The sequence below is a fragment of the Phaenicophaeus curvirostris genome, chromosome 6, assembly GCF_032191515.1.
Source record: "Phaenicophaeus curvirostris isolate KB17595 chromosome 6, BPBGC_Pcur_1.0, whole genome shotgun sequence".
In the NCBI taxonomy this organism is placed as follows: Eukaryota; Metazoa; Chordata; class Aves; order Cuculiformes; family Cuculidae; genus Phaenicophaeus; species Phaenicophaeus curvirostris.
The window spans coordinates 24,483,770-24,501,027 of record NC_091397.1 but is presented as its reverse complement, the minus strand read 5'-3'; the positions used below and the strand labels follow the sequence as shown (position 1 = coordinate 24,501,027).

The window sequence follows — 17,258 nt, the reverse complement described above, 5'->3', positions numbered from 1 at the left end:
ACCTTTAAGATCATACAGTCCAAACATCAGTCCAGCCCTATTACATCCAGCACTAGACCATGTCCCCAAGTCCCCAACATCCACGTATCTTTTATACACCTCCAGGGATGGTCATTCAACCACCTCCCTGAGAAGCCTATTCCAATGCTTGACAAACCTTTCAGTAAAGAAATTCCTCCTAATAGCCAATCTACATCTCCCCTGACAACTAAGCTTTCACAAGATCTCCTTTTCATGTTATCAAAACTGCAGTCTTTTTTCCCCAACTCTTTTCATTCTCCACACAGACTCTTATTTCCTTTTGCTTGGTGGTCTCATCCCTTTAAAAGTTTCGTTCCATCCTAACAATTCCTTACCCAAGTCCAGGTTCCATGTCCACATTCCTTCTGCCTTCTCTGCTATTCTAGTTTAATATCATCAGTTTCCAGCCCTCTAAATTGTACAAGAGCGTCTAAATTGTACCTCTGGTACCTCTGTTTGGTACTAACACTCCTCCAGTACTATCTGTGGTCCTTAAATCACAAGTCAAATACTAAATTTTTTATTGCACTGTAAGCACCTAACACAACAAGGTCCCAGCCACAATGGAAAACTGTAATCAACAGTGTATACATGTCACAAATTAACATTTGTTAAGTGCCTCCAGATCTTATAGAATAGAAACTTTCAATGTGTATTAAAGTTGTAATAGAGTAGCCACAACAGCAAGGTATGTCAAAGGCACATGTCTCTCTCTTTCTGCATTACACAAATTTAAAAAGGTTATCTGTATCTGCTTAAACAGATATTCAACAAGAATGATCAAACAGTTTTCTACTATTTTATATATTCATTTACAAATACAAACTTCCTACCGCATATTGTATAACTGAAGAGATACATTTGTTTGGAAGCAACAGAAAAGAGATTCTGTACGTGAGAAATGAGATTCTGTATGTAAGCTTCCACACAATACGTCTTTAGCACAGATGGGCACATTCTAAATTTACTTTAGATGGATGGTATGTCACGTTAGAACAGACAAGGTTGAAGAGGTGTCCGCAGGGACACAGCCCCAGGAAAAAGTAGGGATTAGCTTGTCTATAAAGATGTTAACAGACGGCTCTGGGGCAGCCACATTTCTGACATTAGAAAATCTTAGATGGTTTGCTGGCAAAGAGCATGTGCAAAAACTGGGGCTGGCTGTCAAGATCAAAATCTATTAATTTCAGTTTTTCAGTAGTTGCTGCCTGTCAGGCAAACAGCCTCCATAACATTACAGGGTTAAAAAAAAATTGCATATAAGCATTCAACAATAAAACTGAACAGAATTCATTAGAGAAAATTATACCTGATACTATAAAAAGCAGACTTAGCTAAGGAAAGACTTCACAGGACTATCAACTACATTTATAAGAGATTGTTTTCAAATAGGTACGCAAGCAGCATGTGCATTTGTCTTAGCTCCGAGAACTTCCATGACAAGTTGTTATAATGGAAAGCACCCATGACTTTAAAAAAAAAAAAAAGGCAGGCCTAAGTTTTTGAATGAAATGGATCTGCATTTTGGGTATTTTGTGAAACACACTGAGTATAGAACCATTTAGAGAACCATAATAAGCAAAGCAACTATGTAAGAGAATACTGCTAATCTGAAGAGTCTGACAAGTGGTAAATCCAACTGAACAAACACTGGCTTGACGCATACAGGCAGAAGAGAGTTAATGCCATGATACAGCAATCATTTCATTACTTTAAGTTAGTAAGTAGCCTTTCTACCCAGGTTCTGTTCTACTGTTAGAATACCTGAAGTCATACTACACACTTTTTTACTCCTGAATAACTAGGGTTAAAAAGATAGGATATTGAATGAAAGCCAAGCAAGAACAAAGCCAGTTCTAGAAAATCTAGTGATATAGATCAAATTCATTAACTTGACAGCACCCCTGTCTCTATCAAAATCATCCTTCTGCCATCAGGGCTACCAAACCTACTAAATGAATCACTTTTCGTCCTTGCCCCAAAATTTAACAACAAAACTGGCAACAGATATTTTATCTCACCATATCTTCCCAGGAGAAAAAAATATCAGACCAAATTAAAGGCAATCTAGCGTTTAATTGCTAACATCAACTTGAGCAATATTTTCAACCTGTCAGTGACACTGATCCTGCCCAAAAGGCCAGGGACTTGCACTCCTCGTATTGACCATCTGTAATGCAAAACCAGAATATCTGCTTGAATATGAACAATTGAAGAACTATGCAGTTGAATTTTATGTTTTGTTTCTCTAAAGAGAAAAAAAAAAGTAGAGAGTATTTTCAAAGATAGACCTTCCAATAACCACGTCTTACCTGCATTATCGTTGTGAACATAGGTATTCTTCAGTGTTTGCTGTTTGATACACCTTTGCCATAACTATTGTTTTTTCCGAAGACTCTCATGCTTTCTCCAGTCTCTGGTTGTAATCTTACATTTTGAACAGTAAAAATAGAAGACACTGAAAAAAAGAATGCCAGTTCAGAAATTTTGCTTTTTTTTCCTTCCTGTAAAAGTAGTAATTTCAAAATAACTAATTAACATATATGGCAAACACAACATTGAGTAAATATCTAGAGCTTTTACATATACCACCTATTTAAGCAAGTAAGCACTGATAAGATTCCAAAGGGAAAGAATCTACATGCATTATGATGGAAGATGCAAACATTCTCAGTTGGATCCGCCACCACTACCTCTCCCTGCCCCAAAAAACCACCAAACCCAACCTGTTTCCAGTGGAGGGTGTGTTCACTTGTTTGTCTTTATACTACTAGTAAGGTTGCAGGCAACCTCAAGTTGTGCGACTGCTGATCTGCTAGGGGGCAGGAAGGCTCTACAGAGAGATCTATACAGGCTGGAACAATGAGCAAAGGTAAATCGTATGAGTGCTGAAGTGTGTGCAAAGAAGAGCAACAAAGCTGGTGAAGGGTCTGGAGCATAAGTTTTGTGAGGAGTAGCTGAAGGAACTGGGGATGTTTAGCCAGGAGAAAACGAGGTTGAGGGTAGACATTATAGGTCTCTACAACAACCTGAAAGGAGGCTGCAGTGAGGTGGGTGTTGGTTTCCTCTCTCAGACAGCAAGTAATAGGACAAAAGAAAATAGTCTCAAGTTGCACTACATGAGGTTTAGATCAAATAGTAGGAAAAATTTCTTTGCCAAAAGGGTCGTCAAACATTGGAACAGGCTGCCCAGGGAAGTGCTTGAGTCGCTCTCCCTGGAGGCTTTTAAAAGATGTGTAAATATGGTGCTTAAGGACATGCTTTAATGGTGGACTTGGTAGTGCTGGGTTAAGGATTGGACTTGGTGATCTTAAAGGTCTTTTCCAACCTAAATATTCTATGATTCTATATGATTCATATATTCCATTTCAAAATTTCCTCTCTCACAGCATCTATAAACAAATTTGAATGAGAAAAAATGCAGCAAAGTTTTTCCTTAGTTTGACATTGTGTACTACATCTTCAAAATCCTAATGCCAGTAGAACTGAGATGTTTTGTTTTACTTCATTTTATAATTACTAAAGACGACTAGGCTTGGTAAAGTATCCCAGCAACTCAAAAAGCTTTTACATAAAGCAAGCCCCTTCTGCATGAAGTATAAGAAAAAAATGAAGATTTCCACATAACACCTGGCAACAAATTATTAATAAATATGATGATATTAATCAAAGGGATCAAACTGAAAATGGTTAAGGACACACACTTTGATGATACAAAACGTCATTTTTACTTAAGATGCCTTAAACGAGTAGGGAAAAATTACTGAATTTTAATATCTTCTAAGAACAAATGTCCATATCAAAATATCTTCAGAGAGCTGTCACTGCATGATTGGTTGAGGAAATGTTAATAGTCTGTTAAAAGAACTGATCAGGGCCGGAACAGTTTTCTTTGTTTCCACATCACTAACTCATTAAGCTGTAAGTTTTTTGAGCTAAAAGACCCAGCTATTGTTTTATGCACAAGAACTTCCCACTGTATTTCTGATATCTTAATTATCTCAACTTGCATTTGATCTTCCGCTATCCTTGAGAATTATGAATGGCATATATTCTATGAAAATAAATCAATCTGAGCTCTCAATATGAGCTCTCAAATATGAAAGCAGAAAAGGGGAAGGACTGATTTTTATTTTTTTTTAATAGAAAACAACAACTACAAATATTTAGTAAGAGCAGTTAATCTATGTACTACTGTCCATGTCTGAGATGAATGAAGGCAGTGTTTCTTCATTGTCTGTACTGTATTCCCAGACAATATTTTACCAGCAGAATTGCACAACTCTTACGTTTTCAATGTAATATTTTTTAAACTTAAAGTGGCTAGATGGTAAACAGAGCTCATCTGGAAACTGAATTTTTAATTCAGATGAAATGATGATCAAAAATCCAAATTTTGCTTCTCACATAAACTCATTTTGCAGACATTTTTAAAATAAAATACAAGATCAAAAAGTTATCCTGTAAACTGTTATATAGTCTATAAATACGTAGTACTAAAGTCAAAAAAAGAAGGGAGAGCGAAACAATTCCATTTGACTTTTTCAATGTAGACAGAGACACCATACTTTGAGAAATACCATGATTCCAAAGAAATAGTATTTTCAGATGGAAAATAATTTGACTGATTTTTTATTTATTTCTCTGTCTCTTTCCTCCTCATCATCCAAGAGTATTTCCTTAGTTTTAGGGCTAAGTCCCAACATTTTCACGGAAAGGGTCATTGGGCACTGGAACAGGCTGCCCAGGGAGGTGGTTGAGTCACCTTCCCTGGAGGTGTTTAAGGCACGGGTGGACGAGGTGCTAAGGGGCATGGTTTAGTGTTTGATAGGAATGATTGGACTCGATGATCTGGTGGGTCTCTTCCAACCTGGTTATTCTATGATTCTATGATTTGCAATTCAGCACTAGCAGCAGATCGGACAAGATACGTTCCACGATGAGATTTCATATTCTCTCAGAGATTTGTAAAATCGCAGCAGTGTCTTGATTAAGAGGCAGTAGATTTTGTGTATACTCACACTTCTGTTGTACATAAAGTCTTAATGTATTTATATCTACAGTGAATTAACTATCAATAGCAATTATTTCCCAATGTAAAATATTTACCAGAGAACTAGAATGACAAAAACTGGTAATTTCACTACACAGTAAACATTTTCCCAACTCTCCAAAGTATATGACTTCTTTGTTTTATAAATATGTTTACAAGTATATCCAAGTCATACTAAATAGAAATGATTGTAGTATTTGATACTGGGATTGTCCTTTCTTGCATCTGGATTTATGCTTCATAATGATTATCTACTAGACACAGAAATAGTCTTTCTGTAACTCAAAATTTTACTGGAGGCATTTAGAAGAACCTTGCTTTAAAATATAATGATTTTTCATCTTTATTCTCCCTCCTTCAAAAGGTTTCACTGCTCCTGATGTTTAACGTTATGCAAAGACGTGTTTCTGCCAATGAATATCGCCTTATGGTTATGCTTCTGCAAATAACCTGCTGTGAGCTGATAAAAGGATTAATGCAGCCAAAATTCTTAATCTGTGAAATTACAAATTAAATTCTCATATTAAAAATACCACCCTGAGGTATTTTTTGTGGTTTTAATTCCCCTCTGGTGTTCTGCATACATTGTGCTTGTTAATGACTAGGACAAGACTGTCTCTGTTGGCAGTCTGCTGTGGAGTGATAATGTGTAGGCATTTACTTCACTGATAGAACTGGATTTAACCACTGACTGATAAACTAAGTGGCAAGTAGGTAATAAGTCCATATTAACAGAAAAGTACTACTGCAGAATTCAGAATTCAAAATCCTGGCTAGGCTAAATCACACAGTCAGAAGGATTGAGATGTCACAACTGCAGAGTGATTTTTGTTTTCCATTTAGTGAAAAAAGGGTAAATGAACTGGCATTCTTGATGTTTCATTAGTCTCAAAGAAATGAATTTCTTTGAGGCAATTTCAGCAATAGCAGACTTTCAACAGTAGCTTTAATTTACACTGCACCTTTGAATTTTCAGCTTATAATGTACTGCAGTCAGCAAGCTCAGTCGTGGGTTAGCATGGCAGAGGAAGAAACTGGCAATCTTATTACAGAGCAAGGATATGGTCTATGACAAAGCCAGCAATGGATCAAAATTAATGGTGCTGGTTTAAATTTAATGTTCATATTCTACAAATGGGAAAGTGCCTTTCAGAGCAGAGCTGAGAGTAGGGTTTGCAGACAGCCAGGCCACAGAAACAGTTCAAAATGTGACTACTACAGCTGTCAAGGATGGAAAAGGTAAACTTTTGGAAGTCGAAAGTTTACATCCTGACACTTATGCAAACAAAGTCTATTGTGGATTAATAATCAGAAAGAGAACTCAGTTTTTACAAGTAAACTTTTAAATCAGCCATAATTACACACACGTGCCATTGTTGCATATATGAACTTCTTGCCTTGAAGTACTGGATTTAGATCTTTTGCTAATAGATGTATGTTTGAAAGCAGAAAATAACAAACAGTTCTAATGCAAGCATGTTTTTCTTCACCTCATCAAGTTAAAGGAAATTGCTGATTGTTATTCCCCTGTGAGACCCATTGTTAATAACAAAACCTTCTCTCAATCAAAAATATCATGCATGATAATATTTTACCCCAGAATATATAGTAGCATTCTTTTAATACTGGAAAAATATATGGACACGTATGATAGAAATTATTTACAATTATTAAAGAGGTAATTGATAACATACATGATGATAGGAATATTTTTTCCAAGTTAACTGGAATGCATTTTAATAAAAGAAATAAAAGCATGTACATAAATACTAAAAGCATTCTTAGTTAATAATATCATCTGCCATCCTCTTCTTACAGTCTAATTCGGCAAATTAAGTGATTGTCTACTTTGTATCTCTCAAGATTTCCAAATGCCGAGTGCTTTCCTAAAGGCTAGTGTTATAACAGAGAGAGATTCTGTGAATCAAATACAGATGGATTTTTATCCTATATGGTGCAGCTAGTTAAGAACTACAGTATGTTATAAAGTGAAAAGCACTAAATATGTAAATTATATTTTTCCTTTTGCTTTATGACAATTCAGATAATTCTCTTGGCTGCACACATAATCAAATACAAAGATAGCTGGCTGCAGACTGCAGAGCAGAGATAGCAAAAAAAAAAAAAAAAGAAGAATCCATTTTTCCTGTGTCAAGCTACCTACATAATTTCAAGCTAAACAACTGCACTTGAATATTTTCTGTGTGTCTGTGTATGTCCACGAAGCTGTTTAGCATACACACATGCATCTGCATGAACTAGAGTCTGTTTTCAATCGATTCAGAGGTGATTATACTCACTATCAGTTAACTCCCATAGCCGTGGGGGCAGATCACTGAAATACTCATGGCTCAGGGCTGCCTGTGCTGACAATCTGTTCTTTGGGAAACACTGGAGTAGTTCGGAGGCTAGATCTTCTGCATGATTCACATAGCTCAGCCTGAAACACAAACAAGAGTTTTTTCTGAAAAACAATCTCATTATTCTGCTAACTGATTCCATCTGCAGTCAGCACAGTTGAAACACCAAGCCTTGCTAGCCAGGATAAAGACAAAGTCTATCTGAGAGCAATAGCAGGAAAAATACTCCTCAGGTTAGGGAGCCAATGAATTATATCTGGATTGACAGCTAAAAATGAATACAAATTATACAAATATAAAGCACATAATATGCCTTCTCACATATGCCTGGCCTAGTATGCTAAAGGTTCATGAGCAACAGAATCCTGAAAGCAACTGCTTTGATTCTTCCATTTACATTTTCTTGAGCATATTGACAGACTTTTACAGAGCTGGAAACAAATGGTTATTACTATCAAAACCCATGAAATCCAAGCTTAAAATAACAGCGGTACTCATACAACCTTGTGAAGTATCAAATTTTAAAATTCAACGATGCTTAACATGCAACAGACGCATCTTGTTTCATAAAGACATTTGTCTTTCGGGAAGTATTGTCTTCTTTTTTTCATATATTCACATGGCAGAAGCTTACTCTTCATTAGGTGTTAATGGAATGCAAACATTAAGTCGTGAGTAAGTGAATCTAAGCTACTAGGGAAATCTGAGAAAACTAATTGTTTTATTGGGAGCTATACGTTTGGCACTATTATAAGAAAATAAAACCCAAAACCAATTGATTTTGAGGGGAGAGAGTAAAATGGTAATTAGCAAGACGTGGCTTGGGTCTAGCAACATACAACTGCCTCCTAAATTTACAAAGCCACCAAACTTACTGTAATTTGCAGTTGGAAAAGAGGTGCTGAATCTTGTTGACTTCCCATTGCTGTTATTATTAGGTAATTTCATGAATTCAACCATGCCTTTGCTCAATAAAGATCTCTTGTCAGGTAAAAACACCAAAATATAAGCAAGTTTTCCTATTTTTCAATGCACTGGTTTCCCAAAACAGAGTAGACTACAGTACAGAATACCACGGTACATGTAAAAGATGGCATTATCCTCTAAAATCAATAATCCTACAGCATGTTTCATGCAAATGTTCATTTTCATTCAGCTCAAGCTGACTTTCTGAAAAGCCATTCAAGGAAGATGTATTAAACAGAGTCACTCTTTTATTTTCACATATTTAATATTGAACAAATATGGCATAATTTTTAAAGATCAGTTTATGCACAGGTGAAAACTATCTCTGCAATAAAGAACTAGTAACACAAAAATGTTACTACAGTGAAAACTTTAAGTCACAAATTTTATACATACAACATTTTATCAATGTCCATACTGCACTCAGTGTGGGAAAAAAATAGTCAAAAGCATCTCTGCTAAATTATGTGCCAGCGACTGTATGATATGCTGGTATTTGTAATGATTCACAAAATATGCCACTGGCTGTCATTTTAATTTCCTAGCAACTGTAGATTAGAAGGGAATTTTTGAATACTGTGCCTATGTGACATCTTATGGAGTACAGGCAGGATATTTGTCCAGGGATGAACTGCTCAGAAGTGCTGACCACTTCAGGACATTTTTTCTCATCAGACATAATCTTACAGAATTCCCAGGAATAGGATTTGGAATCGTTATTCTAGGTTAAATACTTTAGCATTTCTGATGGGCATAATTTTTCTGCTTTCATTTTCAACTCATGACTAAATAAAGGCATAAATTAGACGCTACAACAGGATTAATTCCAGATTCCTTAGACTAGCAGACTGCAGAAACTGTTTCATTCAACTTTTCTGAAAATCACAGGGAAGTTCATTAGAGAACATAGCAAAATACCAGGGGAAGAGGCTACTCTTAACAAAAACAAGACAAGGACGGGTAAATATTCAGGGAGAAGTGGTATTAATTCCTCTACATATCAAAAATTCCCATGGACTGGTGATTATGCTGAGTCTGTGAGGCCTGTTTTGTGTCTTAATCCCACCTGCACCAAATATTTGTTCCAAAGTCCTGGCAAATCGTTCCACCAATGTACTTTTTGCCCCACAGAAGTAGCTGCATCCTTTTTAGGAGCCATAGTAAACTTGTTCTGTCTTGAATGACAGCTACTATTAAGTCAGAAAAATGAGATCACTTGCATAAGTAACGAAACATTACCCTCCAATACAAGAATTGTACCATTCCTTAGCTGATCCATAAGTATAGTGACGATGATAATAAGTAAGGCAGAGTAAAAGAAAAGAACATTCCAACACTACTGACTTCTGAATTTCAGGTGAAAATAATGGATGATGACATCCTAGTTCCTTGTTGCTCTTGAACAGAACAGTGCAAACATTTTGATGGTATTAATGGTCACCAATATACCTGGCACACTGCTCAGATTTTTTTTTAGCAAGAAATTCAGATTAACTAATATAAACTGAGAATATTTTGAGTAGGAACAGTTTTGAAAGGCAAAGTCACCTTTCCAGTTTAGAAACAAAAAAAATACTTGTTTACGGAGATCAAACAAGAAGTCAAAGATAATTTTTAAATAATCAGTAGATTATACATTATTATAACATAAACCAAACAAAAATATCTAAAGCTGCAACATAATCATATTAACTAACAAAATAATTGTGAATAAATCAGGCAAAATTAGAACCAGTTTTATAATGAATAAATAGAAAAAAAGCCTAAATTCATTGCACAGTCTGCAAAAATAGTTCAATCTGCTATAATTACGTTTACCTGCCCTGATTATACTCAGAGTAATGCTGAGAGGAGGCTAGTTGTTTCTACACTGCTTTGTGGATTCCAGTTGCTACATTATTGGCATTACATTCCCAACGATTTATAGATTTTAAACTCAGAAGGGACCATAATTATAATTTCTCATCTCATCTGTAATATAGACTGAAGAAGATCATCCAAGTAACTCATGGATCAAATCATCACTTTTAGCTAGGCTCAGCTGTATCTTTAAAATCCTACATCAAAGTTCTAGCTTTGTTTATGGATCTTTGCACAATGAAAAAATTCTTCTCCAAAACTCAAGTCTTTTGAGAAGGTCACTTCTGGAAATCAGCGGACACTGCAGAAGGCATATGTATGTGAGTTCCTAAGGTTGTCAGTGTTAAAACCGATGGCTCAGTGGAATGCATGACTAATTTTGTTGCTTTGTTTAAGGACAAGCTATTCTTCCACTTATGAAAAATGCACTGTATGATCAACTATTTAAATTACATCTACTACATCAGAATTGTTCCAAGAAACCCACTTAGTGCATAACCTCAACAGTCTGGAACATCAGAATGCTTGGTTTTGTTTCTTTGCCCTTTGTTTTTTCGGCCAGTAGCCTTTTTAAAATCTCCTCCTTAACACAATTAACAATTTGTCTGATTCAAGTTTGAAACGTGATTCCTCAATAGGGACAAAGGCTGAATTTTCTGATGCGGTTCAGTAGTTAAGTGTCTAATACAGAAAAGTTAACAAGAACTAAAGAAGAACTAAGATCTGATTTTTAAACACACCTCCTTCAGTATGTGACAGGATGGAATTTCATACAAAATGGCTTTGTGTCTAAAACATAATAGCATGTTTTGTCTCACAGCAGTTGGGCCATATAGGAACTTGGCATGCATGATATGGCAAGTCTCAATATTCACACTTCACTTAATGTCACACTAATCAATGAGGAAGTGTTACTAGCCATGACAGAATATATACTTTCAGAAAATGTGTACAGCAGAATACAGAAAAACTTTGGCAATAAGCATTAAATAATATGTAGATATTGTTTTGAGAAATACTGGGAATATTTTCACAGATCTATTCTGATGACATTCGTGAAATACATTGGTTTTCAACTTAATCCCAAATGCTATATATGGCTTTAGCTCAAGAAAAACAAACACCATATGAGCCTATCTCACTTTAAACTTATATGAATCTGACTAGACTTAGGCAGTTGTAAATCTCATTGGATTATAAGAATTGTATTCAATTTCAGAAACAGGCTTAAATGTCTTTCTACTGCAGAGGAAGGTCAGTATTTGGTCAAGCAGAACATGACTAAGATCACTGAAGTTTGGTTTAAGTTCTTCAGAAAAAAAAAGTTTTGGGCATGTGCAGTGAACTTCTGAACTTGGGGTGATTTCCTTTTAAATGCAGTGAAGAAGGCAGCTCAAATTCACATTAATAATTAAGACAAATGGGCATTAAAACAAATGGAGATAATATGCTGTCTATATACTCCTAACAGCATGAGGTAAATATCTCCCAAAGCAAAAATCGTTTACCGTGCATATTTTCCAAGTGAAGATATGACTCTCAGCATATCATTAATTCATTTCTTGACTGGCATTTATAGCATGGCCTAGAGGAGTATAGCACCTAATTCCCTTTGAAAACCTCATCTCTGCTTCTTTATTCTAAGTAATCCCTTGCAACCTGAAGTGCTGAAAGACAAAACCACAGTTAACCCAATCACACTATGTTTAGCAGTTTAAAGTTTAATGGCAAGAGAATAAACAAAAAAATTAACGTCTTGGTGCAAATCCAACAGACCATACAGTAACCCTCGCAGCTTCTTTCACAGAGGACGTCCCCGTGCTCCTCTCAACAACAGGGCTCCTGTACAGCCCCTGTGGTTCCTCACCTATCATAACACTGCCACAATGGCCACATTCCCCATTTTCATCCATGTCTACTTGAAGACAGCAGTTATTTCCCCCTTGTCCCACGCTTTACGCCTCTCCTGAGTTCTGACACAAAACTATGCCATCATCGTATACTGTGGTTAATGCTTTCTTTGCAAATTCATTATCTTCTAACCAGCAGATACAGACATGTCCTTGTGTGCCTTGATAGTTTGCACCTCTGAATATGCATGCAATCCTACTAGCATCAGCTCAGCAGCACACAAATTGCAGCAGGGCCTATCCTAAGTAACATTTCCTTTTTACTAAGTATCACCAGCCTTTTTTGTTGTTACAGCCACGCAGAGAACACCTACTGTCTTGAAAGACCTGACGTGCCAGCTCCAGCACACAGCAGCTGCTTCCCTAACACGCCTGGTGTGCCTCCACGGAGCTGTTGCAGAGATTATCTAGCCATCACGAAACCACCACAAGTGAATGCAAGTTTTGATGTGATGCTTTTAGCTTTTGTTACAGATGAAGGCATAAAGCAGCACCTCAAGACGAAAATCTAACAGAGTAAAGATGTTATCACTTTTCTCTGTGTTTTACACGCAGAGTGCTGAGGACTAAAACTGATGAACAAAGAGAGACAACAGCTTTTGAAGGCTCACTGAAAGAGGGTTTTACTTGTTGCTGATCAATCACAAAACACAGAATTTGCACTACAGCACAATGTAATGGTACTTCAAGCCAAAGGATACAGTAAACACTAAACTATAGTCAATCACTGTCACAGGGACCATATTTCAGTGTTGAGATTGTCCCTCACACCTGCATGAGGCTGCCAACAACAGTCCTAATTTTGTGCTGGGTTGTGTATACTCTTCAGGAGAGGCAAGTCTCTGAACATCCAATGCCGCTCTTGCTTTTCCCAAATTGAGGTGCTGGCAGCAGTTTAGCCTCAGAAACACTGAGCTCTCTACAGATGCAGGATGGGAACGTATGGTCTCAAGGTTCCCGAGGCCATCACTTCAATTGTACTCTTCTAGCTTGGTACCTCACTAAAAGGAAGACTGCTACATTACTGTAACTTCTTCAATGAGCTAGGCTGGGACAAATCCTGCACTAACATGGCTACACTGATCCCAGCATCTGCCCTTGCTCTGTGCTCCTGCACAACACTGCACTCCACAGTCTTCAGACCTTAATGAATTCTGTAAAGGTGTATAAAACCATTTATTTGGAAATTAAGAAATTAATTTGATCCCTTTTAATTCTATTACCATATCACAGCATCAGCGGTCTTATCTGTTAAAGTACTGAAAAGGTGGTCAAAATGTTTATTATTAAAATACAAGCCATGACAACCAGTAAGTATTCACTGATACTGCACAGAGCTAAAAGTATCAGTGTGTTTGATTCTTTGGTATTGCTGTTAATGTAGGTGTAAAAGAGGTCAGAACCCCATTGGGAAAGCTGTGGAGGTAAGTTCATTCGGTGCATTCCAGGAAGGTAATAAGAACCCTGACCCATCTGAACTAATTCTCACTTGACAGTTGCACAGATGCCATAAGCTGGAAAGCAGCCAAGTTGAACCATGAACAAAAGTGAATAAAGCAAATAAAGGTTCTAACAAAATAGGCAACTAGGCTGGGGTTTTTCTATTTTAATCAATATAAATTTACCTCTAGGTATGTTGGTTTTATACATTTCGTAATTTTTTTTAAGAATTCACTGACCCAGTACGTAAACTGTAATTATAGTTGTAGCTCCTGAACTTCCAGAGTGGAGAATTAAGATGCTTACTTAAACTGCTCATGAGTTACATGAGGCTTCAGAGGCTTCGTTTCGGTCACATCTAAGCTAGACAATAAGTGTTCCAACCTCTCATGGCAATTCATATTTTATAATGGCAATCAAGCTCAGTCATGACTAGCTTAAAATCATTTGTATGTGCCAACACTGAATGTAACTTAAGGCAAAAACTTAGATATGAGTCTATTTCTTCCTGACTTTTTCTGTGCTGGATTTGATATGTTTTAATGTCCATTTCAGATGTATTACTGTATTTTCACAACACAACACTGCCTGTGATATCAGGCTTGAAAGGTTTCCTTCATACTGGGAGCAGAACATTAATACCTGTACAGAACACATCTTTAAAAACTGAATGTGGTCTATTTGAGCTTTAAATGTTAAGCTTAAAGAGAGACAACATATCACACATGAGACTTAAGAGTATCCTGAATTTTGGCCTTCTAAAACTTGGCATGCACCTGGGCTAGTTCTTGCTCCAGTGCCTCAGAATAAATACAGTCAGCTATGAAACCTTCCAAAGAAACCCAGTGTCAACTATGGACAGTGTGAAGACAGCCGATACTGTTCACTGACAATACTGCAGATACTTCCCTGGCTTGTTCTACACCATTTTGATACAGAATAAGTTTTAAATTTGATACTAGGTATCTTTTGCCAGGATAATACATGCTGGAGCATGAAATGAAGCAAGAACTATGGAGTCTCCAAAACCAATGCTAAAAAGAAAAATAAGCTTATTTAAACAGCAAATAAACAATGTAACTCCATGATAACATACTCTGATCTATTGAGAACGTGGATTTCAGTGATATGATCACATAACTTCCTTAATTCCTGGGAATTCTGAGGCTGTGACATTCCAGGCAACGTGACTGCTGGGTACAGTGTTCTGCTACTGCTTAAAGCAACAACTAATTCTTTAAACTAAAAGAATACCTGGAGTATATAGCATTATTTTGCTCAGTTTTCAGCAGTTTCTCTCAAATATAGGTATTTCCCAGAAAAAGTATTTCCTAAGAAATTTTAATCAGAACGTGCTTTACCGTTTTGCCCTATAAAGAATTTAGCAATACTTCTTTTATTTTACATGCCACTACCAATCAGCTATTTCAATTCTTTCAGCATCCCAGTTAGCCCAGTACTAAAGTTATTAATTATGGAAGACACAGTGTATTACTTACACCATGGCAGACTAGTACTGAATATGACAGATTTACAGTTTACTGGAAGAATTTTGCTTGCTATGAGTGTAACTAATGAAAAGCAAGAACATGGTGGCGACATATCATCAAAAGCTTTTGATTATTTTTAAATTCTTTAAAGGGCATGAATCTTCTGATCAAGGACGATGTTTTTTAAAGGCTTTCTTTGTGTACTTCAGCAAGTTGAACAGAATATCCTTGGAAAACAGAGCTAAAAATAATTACTAACACCCAAATCACTTTATGAGCTATTATTTCACCAGAAAACGGAGAAAATATATCTTTAATCCCGAACAAAAACTCTTCAAGGTTTATGTTCTCTATAAACCTTTCACTGAGAACTGAAAATATAAGTTAGTAATGCAATAAATACCCTAACAAATATATCAGATTTTTCACTTAATGCTTTTTACAGGCTTAAACCAAACTGAGTGAAAGAAAATCACCTTTTACAGCCTGACTCTTAAAGGAAGAATGCCTTTCTGTTATGCTTTTTAAAAGAAGGCATGGTGAATTTATATCGACTTCACTGAATCTTGGGGCATGATAAAAGGAAGAAAATACGGCAGTGGAGTTAACATTCCACAGCAGTCTTTCTTCACGTATTTATTTCCTCACTGGCTGGACATAAGCCAAAAAAATAGGAGGGCATAACTCCCCACCCCCACCAAAAAAAACCCCAATACACTCCAATGCAACCATCCCCGCCCCCCACCCCCGCCCCCCAAGAAAAAACAACACAAACCACAAAAGAATCCATAGAAATAGCTGAAATAAACCTTTGGCACACAATGCAGTCAAAGGTTTCTGCTCTACCCCCTACTACCTTCGATGATCTGGATTGTTTTTCTCCAAAGAAATCAAATCAAAAATCCTCCAAAGAAAGAACACCTAAACTCTTAACTGAAAATTTGTCAGAGGGTGCAGCCACTAGGGCAGTAAATAAAGTTTCCCCTATTTTCCCCTCATTAAATGACTACAGAAAGAAAAAACAGCTGTCTTTTTGGACCTATTGCCTTTTGCGAACTCAAAAAATAAACAGAACTAAGTTTTAGTAAATAAACATTAGCACTGCTTTTTAAATCTCTGCCCTCTTGTCCGATATTTTATCATCTTGGGTTTGAGAAGTCTTAATTTCATTCTAATGTAAATAAGAACTGGTCTGTTTGCACAGTACTTCAACAAGAATTTGCTGCAAGGTTGCAGCACGCAGGCAGTGCCCCAAGAACGGTGACCTTGCTTTAGTCAGTGAAGCCAAAGATCATTTATCACAGTTAACCTACAAATCTGTCTTGCTAGGGCCTCAGATCCGTCAGCCCCTTGGAAGCAGCTACTTGTCCTGTCCTCCCACAGCTCCCTAGAACATTGGATGGGTCTGATCTTTCCTATTGTTGTATACCTCTCAGCTAATAAAATATATTTTTATAGATATGGAGTGAACTGGAGTACTTTGTATTTATTTATACAGCTCATTAATGGTGGGTAGAGATTTAGAGGCAAAGAGAATGCCCCAAGCGTAGAAAGCTCAGGAAGACAGACCCCAGGCATATGCATATATTTAACTTCATGTATATGAGTTGCCTGGCTGAACCCAATGAGGCTAAGCAATCACATAGTAGTAGGCATCCTGGTCTTTCTTTTCACTGCACTCCTAAGCTAAGACATGGCAGGGGAATGATGCAGAACTAGTAAACATTGACAGGAGGCAGTCAAGACTGTTATAATCAGCACATCAGCAATATATTCAAAGCTTCACAGTCAAAAATACTTTATTATTTACTTTTATACTTACGTGTTTAGACAGACATATCACACAGAACTAGTTGCAGCTCCCTGACCCTGAGGTACCTGGTTAAGGTGAGATTATGGGATGGAAACCCATATTCACACCATCATCATAATGCAGAAGGTGCCATTCCTTTTCCAGATTCACTCTCCTGATTCAGTACACCACTCTTCCTCTTTACATTAATGGAGTTCTAAAGGGAACATTAGGTCATCTTCCAGCAAGGAGAAGCTGGCAGACTGAAAATCCAGTGCCTGATTCCAATAGACCAGTAATACTTACTGAGAGACAAATTTGCTTGTGCCAATCTGTTAAAAAAGTCTGAATTTTACTTTGAACTTG

At 36.8% G+C, this 17,258-nt stretch overlaps 1 protein-coding gene across 4 annotated transcripts in view; it reads right to left on the bottom strand.

The window, feature by feature from the left end:
* The window catches only part of CDK14 (cyclin dependent kinase 14), a 353,941-nt gene that overhangs the window by 94,571 nt on the left and 242,112 nt on the right, over nucleotides 1-17,258 (bottom strand). For all 4 annotated transcript variants that reach the window (XM_069859622.1, XM_069859619.1, XM_069859621.1 and 1 more), the window contains 2 exons: nucleotides 7,375-7,514; nucleotides 2,334-2,479 (listed from right to left, as the gene is read on the bottom strand). In XM_069859622.1, coding sequence (XP_069715723.1) covers nucleotides 2,364-2,479; nucleotides 7,375-7,514 — 256 coding nt within the window. In that variant the 3' untranslated portion in view covers nucleotides 2,334-2,363. The remainder of the gene's footprint in view (nucleotides 1-2,333; nucleotides 2,480-7,374; nucleotides 7,515-17,258) is intronic.